This window comes from Stenella coeruleoalba (assembly GCF_951394435.1).
Source record: "Stenella coeruleoalba genome assembly, chromosome: 1".
Lineage (NCBI taxonomy): Eukaryota > Metazoa > Chordata > Mammalia > Artiodactyla > Delphinidae > Stenella > Stenella coeruleoalba.
This window is the reverse complement of record NC_137169.1, coordinates 4,229,767-4,245,467: the sequence shown is the minus strand read 5'-3', so window position 1 is coordinate 4,245,467 and position 15,701 is coordinate 4,229,767. Positions and strand designations below refer to the sequence as shown.

The 15,701-nt window shown below is 56.0% G+C and overlaps 1 protein-coding gene across 5 annotated transcripts in view; it reads right to left on the bottom strand.

The window, feature by feature from the left end:
• KCNAB2 (potassium voltage-gated channel subfamily A regulatory beta subunit 2) overlaps nt 1–15,701 on the bottom strand; it is a gene marked incomplete at its 5' end in the record, with an annotated part of 93,903 nt that overhangs the window by 10,525 nt on the left and 67,677 nt on the right. For all 5 annotated transcript variants that reach the window (XM_079946218.1, XM_079946216.1, XM_079946217.1 and 2 more), the window contains 6 exons: nt 465–508; nt 1,327–1,371; nt 3,139–3,183; nt 5,583–5,662; nt 13,062–13,099; nt 13,901–13,944. In XM_079946218.1, coding sequence (XP_079802344.1) covers nt 465–508; nt 1,327–1,371; nt 3,139–3,183; nt 5,583–5,662; nt 13,062–13,099; nt 13,901–13,944 — 296 coding nt within the window. The remainder of the gene's footprint in view (nt 1–464; nt 509–1,326; nt 1,372–3,138; nt 3,184–5,582; nt 5,663–13,061; nt 13,100–13,900; nt 13,945–15,701) is intronic.

The window sequence follows — 15,701 nt, the reverse complement described above, 5'->3', positions numbered from 1 at the left end:
GCACCTCCACCCCAGTGCTCCGTGTGCTGAGGCCCAGGCTGTGTCTGACACACACCCTCACCTGGGTCCTTCCCAATTCCACTAACCCCAGATGTGGGCATTCTTACCAGGCCCATTTTGCAGATGCTGCCACAGAGGCCTGGGGAAGTGATGTCCCTTGCTCAGGGTCACCTGGTGGGCACAGGGTCTAGCCTAGATTGAAACCCAGGCCTGTCTGTGTCTTCTCAGGGACAACACTGCCCACCCCAGGGCAGCACGGGCCCCGCCCACCCATACCCCTGTCCCCTCCCACACGACACGGAGGGTCCACCCCATGTGAGCCTGGGTGAACCAGAGCACGGGCTGTCCCCAGGCTCCGGGCCTGTAGCATTGGTGGGGGAGGGGCACTGTGCTTTCTTCGCTTTCGCATCCACGGGAAGATGCCGTGGGTTTAGGGGGCTGTGTGGAGCCAGGGCCCCCCTCACCTTCTATTATGTGCTTCCTGGAAAGGCCCCTCTCCGTCTCGGCTCTGAAAAGCAGGCGACAGCACGTGTGATATTGCGGGCGGTTTGGGGGAAAATGCTCATGACGCAGAAGTAGGTCAGCTCGTGCCACTTGTGGTCTGATTCCACTTCGGGGATAAAACCACGAGGCTCTGCGGATTTGCTTGTGGAGATGACCTGGCAGAGCTGGGCCGCCTGCCCGCCACCCTGGGGAGGTGGGGCTCAGCGGGGAATGCAGGCCTCTGCTTTTCAATTTGCCCTTCTGTCTAGCTTGGAGTTTTTTCTTTTTTGGCTTGGAGTTTTTAAAAATTGAAGGCGAATCCCATTTCTAATTCCTATGAAGCCCATTTTGTCCAGCCCCAGAGAGAATATGGGGCCAGATTCCTGGAGGACGGCAGGAGTGGTCTGTGGCCCAGGAAAGGTGGAGTGATTGGGACAGTTCATGAATTTTCTGTGTTTTCCAGAAATTTTTAGGATGTTACCTTTGTAATCAGAAACAAACCAACCCACAAAAGTAAAAATAAAAATGAAACAAGGTTCGAGTAGAAGGCAACTCAGACAAAGCTGCTTTTCTGGAACGTGACGTCCCTCAATAGGGGTGGCACGAGCCAGGGCAGATGGCTGCACAAACGCCAGCCCACCCCCTGCTTCCGGCACCGGGAGACAGGAAACTGTGCTGCCCACGTGCTGTCCTCCAGGAGGTTCCTGAGGTCCAGGACAGACCCGGTGCAGCCTCCGTTTCCCCAGGATAACTACCCCCTCCCCACCCCCAGGGGCCTCCTAAATCAGGGGTCTCTGCAGACCTGGCCCCCGGCCAGGGGCAAGGTCTGCCCGTTGCACCTACTTTCCTCCCCAGAAGATCTTGGTGGTGATGACGAGGCTGGATCGTCTGCGGAACGAGAGAAGGAGGGGTGTTACTGGGCATGATCTCTTGGGGTCCTCCCTCCCCCCACCTTCCCCACTGTCTTCAGCTCTTACACAGGGGTCCTAAACCCTTCTCATCCTGGAGCATAGGGCGTGAAATGGGGCGCCTCTCTGCCATTCGATGTTTGGGGTGTGCCGAGCCCAGGGACCTGAGGCTCCCCGTTGAGCCAGGAGACAACCCACAGATGAAACTAACCTGTGGATGTCACTAACCATGGAACTAGGGTTGGGCAGTGGGGGCTGGAGGGAGACGGAGTCTAGTGTGATGGAGCCTGGAGCCCAGAGGAGGGGGGACACTCAGGAGAGGGGAGGACACGGCTCAGGGAATAGAAGGCAGCTGCGGCTCCCTGGGGACTCCAAGGAGGTCAAGTGTAGGGGCTGGCGGCTGGATGGAGGGCTCTGGAGAGGATGGAGTGAGGCAAGGGACCAGGCTGTCTGGTTCTTCCTCTACTGGCTGAGACTGTTTCAGAAAAGCTGTGTGTGGGGCAGCCTTGGGGAGCGGCCTGTGGGACACTGAGGTGGGGGGGAGGCTAGGGTGGGGCTGACCCGAGAGGCAGGCAGGTGATGTTCCTGGGGGTTCGGGCTTCGGTGGCTGAAAGCCAGAGGAAAGGGTATAGAGTCAGGTCTCCCGCTGCAAATCCACAAGAGGCAGCGCTGACACCTTTGTGACTTTGCCTGGGAGGGACAGGTGGGCGGGGGTCATGATGGCCCCTCCTGGCCACATTTGACCTTGACCATTCCCATAGGAGGGTGACAGTGTCTCCTGGGGTCGTGCTTTCCTCTAGTGGGGGGTGTAGGGGGAGGACTGCTCAGGAAACAGCTCCTCAAAGCCAGGAGCTCCACAGCCGTCAGTGTGGCCTGCAGGGGCGATGACCTAACTGGAATCTATCTCCTCAAGACTTCAACTAAGATGTTATCAGGGCCCTCTCTAACAGGCGCAGTTTCCTTTTAACTGCAAAGTGAGCAGGGATACATTTTGGTATCAATTAGAGCTGAGAAGAAACAACATGGGTGGGGCAGGAGGAGGGGTGTCAGTCATCCAGGCCCCAGAGGTTGGGGGAGACTCTGAGTTTGTGCACTAGGGGAGGGGAGGGAGAGGGGAGGGGAGGGGGAGGGGAGGGGAGGAGAGGGGGAGGGGAGGGGAGGGGAGGGGGAGGGGAGGGGAGGGGGGAGGGGAGGGGGAGGGGGAGGGGAGGGGAGAGGCCCAGCCTTCTAACTGCTTCTGACTTTGCTGAAAATAAACACACACAGGCCACAGGGACCCCAAAATGCAGTCAAGCGCTCAGCCTGGCCTGACTCCAGGAGGGCGGGCGGGAACTCTGCTTGACACCAGACACAAGGCTCCTGACCGGCTTTCCGGGGGAGGGGGGAGCTCCCCCCCTCACCGCGGTGCAGGCCCTGGCTCCCCGGGGTGGCCACCCACAGTGTGAGTGCTCGCACCCCTGCAGGAAGCGTGGGGCTGCCTCTATTCTGGGATGCTCTCACCTTCCCAGAAGGAAAAATTCTGGAACCGCCAGGCCTTAGACAGCCTGGCTGGTGGCACAAGGGTGATGAGGCCAACCCTGGGTGCTCCACCGGAAAACAGGAAGGAACAGCCACCGGATCCTTGCCCGGGTGGCCTGCCCATCCCACCCAGGACCCCAGGGTGGTCCTCTTCCCTCCCACCAGCCTCCTCCAGCCTCTTCCCTGTGCGTGTGCGCCCTGGGGATGGAGCACAGAGCAGAGTAATTACCTCCATCCCTTCTTCTTGATGATGTTTCCTAACACCACTTCAGCCCTGCCAAGAAGACCGAGACATGGGGACTTCATTACAGCGTAACAGAAACACCAAACCTCGCCCCACCTGGACAGTCAGCCACAGGATCCCCTCTGTGAAAATGCTGCTGGGGCCGGGGAGCCGGGCTGTTAACGCCCTTTGGCTCGGGAAGCTCATTCCAGAGCAAGGAGAGTGCCTGGGAGCAGCTGGGTTATTCCCCGTGGAGGTGGCCACGGGCGTGTGCCACTTGACCCAGCGATGGCCGCTCCGGCTCCCGCGGAGAAGGAAGGAGCAACGTCCTGCTGGGCAAGACCGGCAGCAGACTGTTGCCCTGGCCCGTTGGAAATTCACCGGGGAAAACGCTCGGCCATGTTACATGGGGGAAGTTTCTAGACATGTATATTTTTTAAAAGGTAAATTATTCACCAAGGGCATCCTCTATTTGCAGAGATGATCAACATGTACTCAGGGCTGAATTTCCAGCCGAGTGCGTGTGTGCGTGTGTGTGTGTGTGTGCGTGTGTGTGTGTGGGGGTATCCCTCTTGTTTCTTGCTTCTGAACAATAGAGAGACAGACGCCATGCTGACCGCTCTCTGTTCTGCTTGGCCTCCCTCCGGACCCTGCACCAAACTCAGGCCAGCCGGGGTCACGCGTGGACCGTTCCAGCCACGCTTGGCACTGCAGCGCTGGATTAACTTTTAAGAACTTTCTGCTTGTGGCGAAATGTTTCTGAGCAAAAAACGACAGACGGAGAACCATCCATACCCAGCTACATTCCAATTATAACAGCGCCTGAGTCACCCGCTCAGGAATAACGGGTTCTAATTTGTGAGCTGCTTAGCATACGTTCTGAAGGCTCTTCATTTGCGGTCAAGATGCACAGATAGTCACTCAGCCCTGGGTCTCTTCCTTTTATTCCTGGGTCCCTCGGTGGTGGCACAAAAGCTCAGGAAAGGAGGAAGACAGGGGAGCAGGCAATGGTCCCGGGGCTACAGGAGCTGTAGGCAACGACTCACCCGAAGCCTGTTGCTTTCGGCTGTGAATTCTCCTGGCCATGAATTTGGTAAGCCTCTGCCCAGCGGGGGCACAGAAATCCTGCAGCTCTCCGGGAAGTGCCCAAAGCATGAGAAGCAGGGGCACTCAGTAAGACAGACGCCTGGCGCTCTGGTGAGCAAGAGGGACTCGGCGTGCTGGCCCCGGCACGCCAGCCCCGGCTGTCCAGTTAAGCTGGGGGAAGTGAAGACAGTGACGCAGACAGTGTGGCTGCCGTGAAAGGGGGGTGCTGGGCCTGGACACAGGGCCATCTGGAGTTGCCTTCCTCACCCTCTCCTGGGCAGCAACACGGAGGCAGGCGCAGGGCCAGGGAACAGGCTGGGGTGCTCAGGATGGGGGGGACGCCTCTGGGCTTGGCATCTGCATTGGGCTTTTCCACCTCTGACCCTTCGGCTTAGCTCATCTGTCTGGAAAGCATTTCGCTCTGATGGAAAGCAGCTGCCGGTTTGGAGGGGTGGGGAGGGAGCTGTGGCATCAGGAGGACAGAGGGCTGCTGACAGGGTCTGGAGGAGATTTGGGGGTCCCAGTGGAGGCCCTCGGGGCTGTCAGATCATCAGAGCAGGACTTGAGCAAAGTCCCAGCTGGGGTCCTGATTCTCGGCCCCATCGAGGGCTGCAGGTAATATTACCCGGAGCCTGCGAGGCAGGTGCTGGCCCTGCGGCCACAGTGCACGGGCGGTGGGCCAGGCTGAGCAGCCCAGCTGATGGGAACTTGGCTTGCCCCAGGCAGCAGGGGGCCAGAGGGAGGACAAAGAGAGAGCCAACAAATGATTTCACAAACAAAAGCTGACTTTTGGAAACCCGATGCAGGAGAGTGGATGATTTGATTACAGCCAGTCTTTAAAACTGAAGCCAGCAGCCCTGGCTGAAGAGGGCTTTTACATAATTGAGTAGGAAAATTCACTGCCAAGATGGGAAGAGCAGCTCCCTGCAGCGCTCGGCTCAGCAGACCCTGCTCTCCCCCGCTCCTGAGACGCCCTGCATTCCCTGCAGCCCTAATTGCACCATTAAGATGTGAAAATATCAGGCATGTGGGGCTGCCTGCACTTCGCGGGCACGGCAGGAGAGCCCCCTGGACTACAGCTTAATCACGGCTCTCCCCCAACGCAGCATCTTTGGCACCAGAAGGGCTGTGGTCATCTTGCTGCTTGAACACACGGGAGTTTAGCAAGTGGCCAAATGCTCTGTGATTCTGGCCCCGTGAAAACACCACCTCCCCACGCCGTTTACAGTTTAGAAAAGCAGGCAGAGTGGGAGGCGCAAACCCTCTGGGGAGTAAGAGCCCCTAGGAGCAACAGAAGCTCCGGCTCTTCCCAGGGAAGCTGTGGTTGGCCTGCATCGCTTCTTCCCGTGAAAAAAGGCACGTACTTGCCCGCCGCGTAGACTTCTGCGGTATCGAAGAGGTTGATGCCATTGTCGTAGGCCAAGGTCATTAGCTGCTCTGCCATCTGAAACGAGAAAACCGGGGCTCTCACAGGCGGCACCATCTTGTCAGCCCAGGCGGAGGGCCCGGAGGTCCCAGAGCACAGCCTCGTGGCCTGGGAAGACCCCCCGGGTGCCAAGGCGGCCCTGTCCCCGCCGCAGGACAGGCCTGGAAGCAGCTCAGTCACAAACCCATAGAGAAGAGAGAAGACAGAATGAATGCAGAAACAGCCTCTGGACTGTGAATTTCTTGTGAGCAGGGACCCCACCTATTAGGTCATCTCAGGGCTTAGCACCTGTGCTGAGTTGAATCGTGTCCCCCAGATTCATATCCACCCAGAACCTCAGAATGTGACCTTATTTGGCAGTGGGGTTTTTGCAGATGTAATTAGTTAAGATGAGGTCATACTGCTTTAGGGTGAGTCCTACATCCAACATGAGTGGTGTCCTTATAAGAATAGACACAGACACACGGGGAAGAGGCCATGTGAAGATGGAGGCAAAGGTTAGGTAATGAGCCTGCAATCCAAGGAATGCCAAGGACTGCCAGCCAGCAGCAGAGCTGGGAGACAGGAACAGAACTCCTTCAGAGCCCTGGAGGCAGCGCGGCCCTGCGGACACCTTGATTTTGGACTTCCGGCCTCCAGAACTGCGACAGAATAAACTTCTGTTGTTTTATGCCACCCAGTCTTTGCGCTGGCCGTCCTGGGAAACGAACACAGCCCACAACAGGACCGTGATAAACCTTGGCAGAATAAATCCTCTTCAAAAGCTATGGCTAGAATGTGCCCGTGATGCTGTATCCCTCTGAATTCTTCCCAGCAACGGCAGGAGGGTGAAATTACTGTTTGCAGATGGAAAAACTGCTATCCTCAGCTAGCCCTCTGGCCTTGGCCCTGCTTCTCCGGTGCCTTGCACACCGGTGTGGATGAACGGCAACCGATGGGCAGTCGGGGCGAGGATCCGAGGCAGCCTGCCTGCAGTCGACAGCCTCCTCCAAGGTGCAGTGGGCAATGAACTCTGCTGGCCCGCTGGGCAGTGCAGGCGTCCGTCCGAGCAGGGGTCACAGATGCAAACTCCCCCACCAGCCACTTCTCGAAGCTCAGCTCAGAGCCCCAAGCCTCCCTCCCAGTAGCTAGCCCACAGTGCGGTGAGTAATACTTAGCCCTCAAAAACTGCACGACAGAAAGCCAGCCAGCTAGGTGCAGCTTCTAGGAGCTTCTCCCAATACCAAACGCGTAAGCCCCACCAGCCAGGCAGGTAAGGAGAGGGAAGCTGGTGCCTGGTGAGGGTTTAGTGGGGTGGAAGGGGGCTCAAACACTGCTGGGAGTGACCAAATCCTTTTATTTTTCAAGAGAAGCCAGAAATCCAGGATATCGGGGAGCGGGGTAAGTTCCGATTTTCAAATGTTGGCAATGAACCCCAAAGGTTTCAGGTGATGAGCAGGCCAAAGCTAACCCCGTCAGTCAGCTGCTGTCTTCCGACTAGGAAAGCTCATTGGTGGAGGAGTTTTCTGGATCCATCTGCAGCGCGGACTGGCTCCTCTCCTTCCTCTGCCTCAAGTGTAACAATGTAGCAGGAGCTCCCCTGCGTCCTCCTTGGGGTCCTCCCTCCCTCCCTCCTCCTTTCTTTGCCTCCAGAGCTGCAGGCACACCAGGCTCCTTCCCTGGTTACCTGCTTTCATCCTTACTTTTCCAGGATGTGTCCCACCAGGCCGCCGGAGCTCTGCCCAGGAGAGGACCGTGTGCTGGGCCCCGCAGGTTACACAGATGGTTTAGGCGTGCTCGCTGTCTCCTGGGAGGGTTCTGAGCGAGGTGACCCAGGGCCAGGGCTTTTATTTTCATATTTCAGACACACACATATTTTCTTATGTCCCCATTGTGCTCACAGGGAGGGTACCACACTGTAGGTATTCTTTTGCATTTTGCTTTTTTCACTTACAATACATCCTGGAAATAGACCCATAGCAGTTCGTGGAGATCTTCTTCATTCCTTCAAAACTTGTTTTTAAAAATCAGGGTAAAATATACATAAAATTTACCTTTTTTTTTTTTTTTTTTTTTTTTTTTTGCGGTACGCGGGCCTCTCACTGTCGTGGCCTCTCCCGGTGCAGAGCACAGGCTCCGGACATGCAGGCTCAGCGGCCATGGCTCACGTGCCCAGCCGCTCCGCAGCATGTGGGATCTTCCCGGACCGGGGCACGAACCCGCGTCCACTGTATCAGCAGGCAGACTCTCAACCACTGCGCCACCAGGGAAGCCCAAAATTTACCATTTTAAACTTTTTTTTTTTGCTGCGCCACGCAGCATCTTAGTTCCCCAACCAGGGATGGGACGTGTGCCCCCTGCAGTGGAAGTGCCCAGCCTCGATCGCTGGACCGCCGGGGAAGTCCTCTAACCATTTTTAAGTGTACACTTCAATGGCATTAAGTAGATTCACACTGCTGTGCAACCATCCCCACCGTCCATCTCCAGAACCTTTTCATCGTCCCACACTGAAATTCCATCCCCATTAAACGTGAACTCCCCCTCCCCTCGCCCCGGCCCCTGGCCCCCACCCTCCTACTCTCACTCTCTGTGATTCTGGCTCCTCTAAGTGCCTCACATGGGGGGGATCATACAGTCTTTGTCCTTCTGTGACTGGCTGACTTAGATGCCCTCAAGCTTCATCCGTGGTGTAATGTGGCAGAGTTTACGGGGCTGGGTTTTGAAGGGTGGATAGGAGTTTGTCAGGCAGGCAGGAGGAGGGCAGGTGGAGCAGGGGGCGTGGCAGGCAGTAGGGCTGGTGTGTGCCGAGGAGCGCAGCCTGCTGTACCTGCTGCACCTGTGGTCTTGCCCGTCCTGTGCTCAGGTCAAACACCTGGCCACCCTCCACTTGGCTTTCTCTCAATCCAGGATCAAAACCTTTAGCCAGTCGTATCAGCTCCCGCTTGCAAACGGATCTGGAATCTGACCGCTCCTGCCTACCTCCAACTGGGCCCATCTGGTCCAAACTGGAGCATCCCTCGGCTGAGTTTTTGCGGTAGCCCCATAACTCTCTCTGCCTCTGTCTGTGCCCCTGCCACCCCTGCTAGGCAGACTGTGGTCCACAGACCAGCAGCATCAGCATCAGAGATGCAGAATCCCAGGCTCCGCCCCAGACCTGCCTCATCAGATCTGCCCCAGCAGATCTCCGGGGACTCGTGCACACGGTACAGTCTGAGAAGCACCTCTACCGGCCATCCGCAGTGCAGCAGCCAGACTGAGCCTAGTACGACCTAAGTCAGGGCAACCTTCCTCTTTGCTAGAATCCTCCAGTGGCTTCCATGCCACGAAGGGTCAAAGCCAAAGTCCCCACCAGATCTGCTCCCTCACCTCTGACCCCATCTCTTGACACCCCTCCCACCATGGCCTCACGCAGGTGGGCACACACCTGTCCCCTTGGGCTGGAACGCTGTTTCTCTGGATCACCAGGTGGCTCACTCCCTCACCCCCGCCTTCCTGCATCGTCCTGTGTAAACCTGGAGCCAACACCGCAGTCCTTCTTTCTCTGTTTTCCTATTCTCTGTGGTTGACTAAATAGTGGTTCCCCAAAGATATCAGGTCCCTGGAACCTGTGAATGTTACCTTAGGTAGAAAAAGGGACTTTGGAGACTTGATTAAATTAAAGGAGATTCTCCTGGATAAGCTAAGTGGGCCCTAAATGCCACCACAGGTGTCCTTACATGAGGGAGGTGGTGGGAGATTTGACACTGACAGGGGACAGGGACGTGACCACAGAGGCAGAGGCTGGGGTGATGCGGCCACGAGCCGAGGACTGCAGGCAGCCCCCAGACACTGGAAGAGGCAGGAAGTATCCTCCCCTGGAGCCTCCACCGGAAGCGTGGCCCTGCTGGCACCTTAATTTCAGCCCAGTGATACTGATTTTGGACATCTGGCCTCGAGAACCGTGAGAGAATAAATGTCTGTTGTTCTAAAGCACACAGCTGGTGGTAATTTGTTTTAACAGCCACAGGAAAGGAATGCACTCTCCATCATATGTTTAACCTTCAGAGATAAGATGGGCTTATGATCTGTGATCTGTCCCCCTCTCCAGACAGAGAGCAGCCCGAGGGCAGGGACCTGGAGCTCAGCGGGTGCTCAGCCGGCATGAGCTGAATGGAGGAAGAAAGAAAGACGTGAACACCATCCTAAGTACACCCAGGACCTGGGTGACTGTGGACAGAAAGAGAATTGGGGAATCCGGGAATTTTCAGATTTTCTGATTTTTGGACTGCTATGATTTGGGTGTAATTCCTCTTCCAGGTTTTTCTATGTGACTATATGCTTTTTCCCTGCAACACGGCAACTCTGACATACACACAGCTGTCTCTGCTGTTTTCCGTGCTCTCTCATCATGGTTCTGTCCCCTTGTCAGTCATCAAAACATGACTTCTAAAGACTTCTGCTCTGTGGGTGCATCCTGCATAATGTAATGGAGCTTCTATTTGGTGACTTTTCAGTTATTTCCAATGTCAAGAGTCCCAGAGGCTGGAGGCAGAAGAAACCTCAGATGACATGTGGGCCACCTCCTGTCACCCCCACCCAGGGGACAGGGAGGCCATCCTGCCCCCGCATGGTTCCCCGGAGCTGAGAGCTGGCTCTGAAGCACAGAGCCCAGGTAGGATCCCTCTTCATCCCTCTCCAGGTGTGTGACCTTGGGCACCTGCTCAGTCTTGAGGCTCTGCTTCCACGGAATGGATAATAAAACACCTACCTCCTTGGGTTGAAAGAGGATTGAGAGCCATGATAAATGTAAAGTTTAGCTACTATTCTTATTGAATTCTTATTGCCCAGGCTGCTGGGAACACGTGCCCCAGGGGCAGTTTTCCACCTGAACAGCTGTGTGAGGTCACAGAAAGGGCACTGAACTAGAGTTTGGAAAGCTGATTCTGTCCGGGGCAGCTCTGGTACTTGGCCACGTGATCTGAGGTTTACTAACACCGTCTGCTCCTCGTGTCCCTGCCCAGCCCACAGAAGCCTCCCTCCCTGGGACGACAACCCACAGATATTTGCAGATGCTGCTGTGACCCCATAGGACCGGGGGTGGCAAGCCTTTTCTGTAAAGGGCCAGAGGGTAAATATTTTAGGCTTTGCGGATGGTCTCTGTGGCAACTACTCCACTCTGCCCTCATAGCATGAGAGCAGCCACAGACCATATGTAAACGAACTGGCGTGGCTGCCTGCCAATAAAACTTTATTTACAAAAACGGGCTGTGGAATTCATAGAGGCAGAGAGTGGATGAGAGGTTACCTGGGGCTGGGGGGTTATTGCTTAATGGGTGCAGAGTTTCTGTTTGGGGTGAAGAAAAATGCTGGAAATAGACTGGGGTGATGGTTGCACCGCAAAGTTAACGTACTTCATGCCGCTGAACTGTATATTTAAAAAATGGTTAAATGGTACATTTTATGTTATGCTTATTTTAACCACAAGAAAAGTGGTTAAAATGGCAAATTTTACATTTCATATATTTAAGAAGAAAGAAAAAACAAAACAAAAAAACCAGGCTGGGGACCAGATGTGGCCCCCAGGCCATCACTTACTCACATTTCCTCAGTCCTGCGGGGGAACGCCGCTCTGCCATAGTAAACCCACCAGTTCCTTGTTTCTGTGTCTCTCTGGCATCTGGGTGTGGCATCCTGCACGCAGGAGGTAACTCTAAAAACAGGACTCTGTGTCTGGATTCTGTGGCATGCCAAACGCCTTCCTTTGGACATGATGTTTGCAAGGAACACAGTGTTCCAGGTGGGGTCACCCAGCCGGAGCGGGGTCCCAGCCTGCGCCGCTCTGGGCTCGGGCAGCACACGTGTTTCTCTGCAGCCCAGGAGGGTCCTTGCTTCCTGTGGCGCCAACGCCGCTGGTGCAGACCAGGCAGCCAGCTAAAGGATGAAATCCAGGCATTCTTCCTCTGAACCGCGGAGAGGTGGGCCCCTCAGACTTGATGTGTTGATTGTTTGGGACACTAACTGTAGGGTTTAATAGGAAAATTCCGCTGGCTCTTACACTCAATCATTTTCACCCGCCAGGACCTTTTAGAACCCCGAATCTGTCATGTATTGTATCTGCTGTCCTCCCAGCTTTGTGGCATCTGGAAACGACTTCCATCATCTTCAGACATGTCACCATGTCCCTGATGGAGCCGCGGTGGAGGCCGGAGTCAGCTGTGGCTGCCATTGGATCATTAATCAGTACTCTTTGGGTGTAATGGATCTGTTGGTGAAAAAGTCACCTAATTGGACGGTTACCATCCGGCCACTTCTCTGTATCTTTCCCACAAGGACAATGCACACAGCGTAGCTAATGCCTAGGAAATGAAGTCACATCCTCCACAAAATTCTTCCACATCGAAAGGGTAACAGGCGAATTAGACATCACACACTTATTTGGGGTAGACCACGTGGGCTCCGGGGCTCCAACCTTCTAGGTGCTTGGAACCAATCTGGTGGCTGAAGGTGAAACAATTCCCTGCATCTTAAAAACTCCTGACTTTACCTAAGATAGCCCCCAGAACCTTAAAGCCAGGGCAAATAGTTCTACAACAGCTACTGTCATAAAAGAAAAAGGAACGAGAATGCAAATTAAATGCATCTAGATTTCGATGGAAGCCAAGCTTTCTCTTTGAAAAATAACCGAGCAATCACAGTTACAAGGTCTCAAGTGAACTCACTTATTCATTTTTAAATGCAATCTTTCCAATAGGAAGTAGAGGAGACATGAAGACAGCTTCTTGTGCAGAGGTTCAGAGCTCTCTGAGCAAAACCGCTGTTCCCACTTCCACGATATTCACTCCCTGCCCCGAAGTGCGCACCAGCCTGGGAACACTGTCTTCTCCAGGACAGACGCTGGCTGCACTGAATCCCAGTTGTGGAGAGAGAAGCCCCAGCAAGTGCATCCCATGGCCGTGCATCCCATTCACGACGGCCGTGGGGCATGCGCAGTTAGGAGCCCGGTCAAACATTCAGCTCCTCGGTCTTCGGTTTGCAGCAAAATTTCCAGGATCTAAATTCTAAATGACCTCAACAGATATTTATTGATGTTTCAGATTCACGTGCGCATCCTCTGTAGGAGTGGCAAAGGATTGCATCGGGCTTGATGATTTGGAAAATGTGCTCTCCCTGAACTCCTCTGGCTAACCGTGGGATAGGTGTTCTGTAGGTGAGGAACCTGATTTCTGGGACTTTAAGGGACTTGCTGAAGCCCCAGTGCACCCAGCTGCTGGGTGTTCGCGCCACTACGGTGCTCACCCTTCCTGTTGTCCCCCAGGGCACCCTGGAGAAACAGTAGGAGGGGAGCCAAGGCGGCTGCCCTGAGCACTGACTACCTGGTGCATTTCGCATACTCTACCACGTGCCTGGGCATGGGCGGCCCTTCCCCGGGGCCTGGGGGAACGAGGGAGCCCCATCTTACCTCGTCCGTGATCTGGCCTCCGAAGGTCACCCATGTTCCTGATAGGAGAGATACAGGCTCAGGTCAGAGAATGGCCCCGGGAAGCCCAGTTCTCCCCAGGGCGCTTGGACCTCGGGCTGCAGGGCGCAGTGGGGCAGCCACAGGCTGCCACGCCGCTCTGCGGGAGCGTGTGCTTGGCATGCGTGGACACCTGGCCTTTGGGGCCTGTCTCCCTCTCTTGGAGCCAAGGAACCAAGGGGACAGTAAGTGCCCAGAGCAGGCAGCTGACTGCAGGGCTTTGACATGCTCGTTGGCGCTGAAGCTGCTGCAGTTCCTATTCCAGGGACATGCCATGGGCAGTGGGACCAGGGCTGTCTCCCTGAAGATGTGCAGGGCTGACAGCCATGCCCTCGCGTTTGCTGGGCGGTGTGTGTGTGTGTGTGTGTGTGTACGTGTGCACCGTGGAGGCGGAGAGACAGCGTGATCTGGGAACAGAGTTCATATCTGGCAAAAGAAGAAAAAGGGCAAAATCTGACTGCCCCTCATGAGGGAGTCTGTCACGTAAGGCAAGAAGTTGCTGGTTCCCCGCGGGCAGGGTGCTTCCCTGATTTTCTGCTGCTGGGCAGTGGGCTGTGTGTGCAGAGGGCCCTGGTACTCCCCTCACTTCCCCTGCTAAGGATGCATCTCTGCCCTCCTCCCTCTCGTAGGCCGCTCCCCAACTGCCTCTTGGTTACCATGGCAACCGAGCATCTTTCCCCCCCCCAATCCTGGCTCTGGGTGCAGCTCCCTCCCCCACCCCCGGCCTTCCTGACACCCCCGCTTCCTTGCGCACCACTGGACCAAGAGGACCCCACACTCACCAAGCCCCAGGCAGGAGACCCGGAGGCCCGACTTGCCCAGGTTCCTGGAAAACAAACGTGGCGTGAGTTCTCAGCGGCCAGGGCAGAACCCATTGTTTCTGCTGCCCAGCCTCCCGAACTGCCCACCCACCTCTTTTGAGGCTCTGAAGGCAAGGGGTCCTTTGGAGAGAGGCCTGCTGCTAGCCTACTCTGGGGGTAAAGGGCCAACCAGGGCAGAGCCACGTTGCTGGGACAGGCCACGCTGTGACACGGCAGGGCCCCGGGAGCCACCTCGGGGAGAAAACGTGGAATGGACCCCATCTTATTTCATGGGCTGAAACAAGACTGGTTCAGGCCTTGTGGCCCCGGATGCAGGGTGTCCTCTTATAAGAAGCTTCTCTTTCCATTTCTTTAGTGTCACGTCTGTGGTTTTGTGTATCTTTACTCCCTCTCTCCGAGGAGTGGAGGAGAAGTTAGTCCCACATCACCTGGGCCACACAGCCCTGGGCCCTGTCTCTCTGCAGGAGGAAGTGGGGGCAGATGAGAGCCCTGTTGAAGGGCACTGGTGCCCAGAGCAGGCCTGACCCCTAGCCAGGGCCGCTCAGGAGGGTGAGAGCCAAGATCCCCTGGCAGCGCACGTCCTGATCAGACCCAGTGGCCACAGCTGAACAGACTGTCCAGGGCTCCATCACAGGCCCCCTGAGGCGCCTGCCAGATGGGGCACATCCTGGGGTCCACGTGGGTGAGCTGCAGGCTGTCACTCATGTCCTTAGGAGGTCATGGAGGGCAGCAGTGCCCTGCTGAGGGCTGGGATGCCGGTCCGTCCTGGCCTGTCCATCCTGCACAGGCTGCCTGGGAGCCTGCAGGGCAGCAACAGGCCGGGTGTCACTGATCCCCCGACAGCTCTGTCGGGCAGGTGCTTCTCTTTTCCTGATATTCCCATTTTACAGAAGAGCACACTGGACCTGCGATTTCACCCAGGCTCTGAGAACATGCTCCCAGCCACAGAGGCGTGCTCCCGCAGCCCCGGCCCTTCATGGGAGCTGCCCAGATGGTGAGGTTGACAAGTGGCAGAGCGGGAGTCCACTTCCCTCGTGAGTTCCCACTGCTGGCATCCCGGTCCTGGGACCAGCCCGGGGTGCGATACCCTTCTAGGCAGTGGGAAGCCAGAGCGCTGTGAGAGATGCCATGGGTGAACCCCAACCTCCTTCCCTAGGGCCGTCTGGCATTTCTAACTTCAGTGGATGCTCTGTCCTGTTTTTCTACCCTATGTGGCCCCTGGGAAGCAGGTGTGGGGCTGAGCGGGACCTGCCCTTCTCTGACATGGGCCCACTATGACCTTCTGCAGCCTGGGTTTCCCTGGTTACAAGATCCCTGGACCCTGCCCACATTACAGGTGGTCGTTGGTCGGGGGTGGATAGAATAAACTTGTAAGCGGTTTGATAACAGTTTGTCACCAAATTTAAAGTAGTTCTAAACTGCCCAGCTTTCTTGTTAAATTTCCCATTAAAACCAGCCCAGCCATTGGCCCACTGTTCCTACAGGGAATGCTGGGATTTTTCCCTGAGGACATAATCACAGCTGGTTTCTTTTTCGGGCAGGGGAGCAGATCGGCAGTGGCTACAAGCAGAGGCTCTGAAGCTGGAGTTCAAATTCTGCTTCGACCTTCCAGGCTGTATGCCTGCCCCTGGGCATGTCATGTAACTGCCTGATGCCTCGGTGGGCTCATCTGTAGAATGGGCTCGAGATGCTGCCTCTCTCAGGGGGTGGCCATGAGGATGAAATGGGGTAACACATGTGCCTGGGGCACAGGGTCACAGCG